The sequence below is a fragment of the Cyprinodon variegatus genome, unplaced genomic scaffold (genome assembly GCF_000732505.1).
Source record: "Cyprinodon variegatus isolate N-32 unplaced genomic scaffold, C_variegatus-1.0 Scaffold1179, whole genome shotgun sequence".
Classification (NCBI taxonomy): Eukaryota; Metazoa; Chordata; class Actinopteri; order Cyprinodontiformes; family Cyprinodontidae; genus Cyprinodon; species Cyprinodon variegatus.
In genome coordinates, this window is record NW_015151632.1 from 86,102 (window position 1) to 89,993 (window position 3,892).

Here is a 3,892-nt window from a genome sequence, read left to right on the forward strand (position 1 = left end):
GAGGATAGCGAACCAGGGAGGATAGCTAACCAGGGAGGATAGCTAGCTAGTGAGGATAGCGAACCAGGGAGGAAAGCGAACCAGGGAGGATAGCTAATAAGTGAGGATAGCTAGCCAGTGAGGATAGCAAACCAGGGAGCATAGCGAATCAGGGAGGATAGCTAACCAGTACAGATAGCTAACCAGGGAGGATAGCTAAACAGGGAGGATAGCTAGCCAGTGAAGATAGCGAACCAGGGAGCTGGCCAGCGAGGGTCGCTAGCCAGTGAGGATAGCTAACCAGAAAGGATAGCTAGCCAGTGAGGATAGCTAACCAGTGAGGATAGCTAGCCATTGAGGATAGCTAGCCAGTGAGGATAGCGAACCAGGGAGGATAGCTAACCAGGGAAGATAGCAAACCAGGGAGGATAGCTAACCAGGGAGGATAGCTAACCAGGGAGGATACCTAACCAGTGAGGATAGCTAAACAGGGAGGATAGCTAACCAGTGAGGATAGCTAGCCAGTGAGGATAGCTAACCAGTGAGGATAGCTAGCCAGTGAGGATAGCTAGCCAGTGAGGATAGCGAACCAGGGAGGATAGCTAGCCAGTGAGGATAGCAAACCAGGGAGGATAGCTAACCAGGGAGGATAGCTAACCAGTGAGGATAGCTAAACAGGGAGGATAGCTAACCAGTGAGGATAGCTAGCCAGTGAGGATAGCTAACCAGTGAGGATAGCTAGCCAGGGAGGATAGCTAATCAGGGAGGATAGCTAACCAGTGAGGATAGCTAGCCAGGGATGATAGCTAACCAGGGAGGATAGCTAACCAGGGAGCATAGCTAACCAGTGAGGATAGCTAGCCAGTGAGGATAGCTAACCAGTGAGAATAGCTAACCAGTGAGGATAGCTAGCCAGGGAGGATAGCTAACCAGGGAGGATAGCTAGCCAGTGAGGATAGCTAACCAGTGAGGATAGTTAACCTGGAAGGATAGCTAACCAGTGAGGACAGCTAACCAGTGAGGATAGCTAACCTGGGAGGATAGATAACCAGTGAGGATAGCTAGCTAGCAAGGATACCTAACCAGTGAGGATAGCTAACCAGTGAGGACAGCTAGCCAGTGACCACAGCTAGCCAATGAGGATAGCGAACCAGTGAGGATAGCTAGCCAGTGAGGACAGCTAACCAGTGAGAATAGCTAACCAGTGAGGAAAGCTAGCCAGTGAACACAGCTAACCAGAGAGGATAGCTATCCAGTGAGGATAGCTAACCAGTGAGGATAGCTAGCCAGTGAGGATAGCGAACCAGTGAGGATAGCTAGCCAGTGAGGACAGCTAACCAGTGAGAATAGCTAACCAGTGAGGAAAGCTAGCCAGTGAACACAGCTAACCAGAGAGGATAGCTATCCAGTGAGGATAGCTAACCAGAAAGGATAGCACTTTTAGCAGAGGTTAGCCTACGTGAATCATCAGGGACATCTGAGCGTCTTACCCCATTCTGTGAGGAACTCTGCAGCGTATCTGTAGACCAGGTTCATGGCTTCTATCACCACAGCGTAGATGATGCTGGGGATGAAAAGAAGCACTGCCGTCCAGAACGAAGGCTCCTGGTCGTGGATGGACAGCACCCAGGCCTCCATCTGGAAGTAGATCATCATGACGTACAGAGACAGGTAGAGACAAAGCAGGACAAAGGGCAGGGACACCAGGTAGATGCGCAGCTGTCGCTTGGCATTGGGATACAGCGGCTCCTCCCGTCCTGTCACAGGGTTGAAACCGAGGACACCGTGGAAACCGGGTCGAGGTTCTTCAAAGGCCTTCTTCCTGCTCAGCGTGCCCCAGCGGTAGGCGAGCGAAGCGCTGCATCTCTTCCATAGCTGAGGGAAGGAAGGTCCAAAAAGTTGTTACTCTGCAGAAATCCTTTGATCAACCTTTCAGCATCCTTTCAGCAGTTTTGGTCCTCACCCACCCCCCCCCCCCTAAACCCAGCGGACCTGGCACAGGGACCAGGAGGACCACCTGCCACCACTGAGCGGCTGCTCTCTGCTGCTCAGAAACAGGAAACATACAATCCCAGTTCAGACATGAAGCTGTTTTGGACCATGATGCATTGTGGGCCGAGCTGACATTGGTGTTGAATGGAGGGGTGTGGGGGGGTTAGCCCTAGCACAGACTGGCTGGTTATACTGTAATGCTGTTTCCTAAATGATGGTTTACTATCACTATAATTTAGGATAGCAACAAGCACCATGTCAAGCTAGTCTTCTACATTTGCTGAAACTACATCAGATTCTTGTCTCAAAGTTTGCCCTGCAAAGGAGAGATCCACGCAGGGCGCATGGTTTCCCTCTGTTTCCTTGTTGGGGCGTACACATGATTTCCAGGCCATCTGAGCACACTTCCTTATTTCCTGCATGGTAAGGGTTTTTGGCACAAAAACCAAACACTCTAATGAGGATTGTGCAGGAAAGTGATTTAATGGTGTGCAGGAGCATCGTGAAGTGATACAGCTCACAGCTGACAGCAGTATTGTTTTGGTGAACTGCCAGGAAGCCCCTCCCCTCTGCTGCTAGTTTCTGCCTGCTGGAGATGGGAACCAGCTGGACTCAATCTCATGCAATCAAAGAGTTTACTTTTGGTGTGGCTGACCTCTCACTCTGGTTTGAGGAAGTATCACAGCATGCAAGCAGAACAGTGATGGTAGAACATGCAAAGTGCAAACTGTACTGAAGGACAGCAGGTAAGCTGATTTCAGTGGCTTATTCACATGGACTGACTCTGATTATCTGGTTGATTGTTTATTATTATTAAAATTAAAAAATATATATAAAAAAAAATAAACTTGGTGTTTATTAGTTAAAGCAGAAAAATGTTGATAAAAATACTAATTTATTAATTGCTTTTTAATTTCACTATAAAATACTTAATGTTTATTATTCTTTAGGATTAAATGATTTAAATAAGTAGAAATTGATTTTTTTCTTTTCATGTTGATCTCTTAATGTAATTAGAAGCTTCTGTCTCTTTTGAGGGTTTTCACCTGTTTGATTGGAGGAAAATTATAACCATCAAAATAAAGATGACTTAATGAAGACTCCTTGAGTGGACACCAGTTATGTTTCACAGAAGAGACGTCCCTTTCAAGCGGGGATTGCACATTTAAAAATCCAATCTAAACAGAGAACCTGACAGTATTCTTTTGTTGCCTCATTCCTTTTCTGCTGGAAGGCAAAAGAAACAGAGCCGTGGAGACGGGTCAGATAAGAGCAAATATTGCTGCCTTACAGCCTGGCAAAGAGAAGAACATTGATCTCTGAAGTAGGGAGGAAGGGTCTCCATGAAAAACGAACGCTTCTCCAAGTGGTCCAATATCTGCCGAGCTGAGGAGATCTAGGAGATTAGGCTCTACCTCCCTGAGGTAAACACCAGTGGTGACTCTGGGATGAAAATAATCAATACGGCGTGTCAGTGATCCCCGTCTCGGGGATTGGTGCCGGCCAATCAGAATCATGGTTGTAGAACCGCTGCTCTGACCTCCTTGAAGGCACTGGAAACCATTCATGGAGCATTGGTGGAAGCAGGGCCCCGTGGACGGCCCATGGACGCCTCATGGACGCCCCGTGGACGCCTCGTGGACGCCCCGTGGACGGCCCGTGGACGCCCCATGGACGCCTCATGGACGCCCCATGGACGGCCCATGGACGCCTCGTGGACACCCCGTGGACGGCCCGTGGACGCCTCATGGACGCCCCGTGGACGCCCCATGGACGCCTCATGGACGGCCCATGGACGCCCCGTGGACGCCTCGTGGACGCCCCGTGGACGCCCCATGGACGCCTCATGGACGCCCCGTGGACGGCCCATGGACGCCCCGTGGACGCCCCGTGGACGGCCCATGGACGCCCCGTGGACGCC

The 3,892-nt window shown here is 50.0% G+C and overlaps 1 protein-coding gene across 1 annotated transcript in view; it reads right to left on the reverse strand.

Moving 5' to 3' along the window:
- Positions 1-1,446: 1,446 nt before the first annotated feature.
- ano10 (anoctamin 10) overlaps positions 1,447-3,892 on the reverse strand; it is a 15,844-nt gene continuing 13,398 nt past the window's right edge. Inside the window, exon 6 of the mRNA XM_015401065.1 lies at positions 1,447-1,854. Coding sequence (XP_015256551.1) covers positions 1,447-1,854 — 408 coding nt within the window. The remainder of the gene's footprint in view (positions 1,855-3,892) is intronic.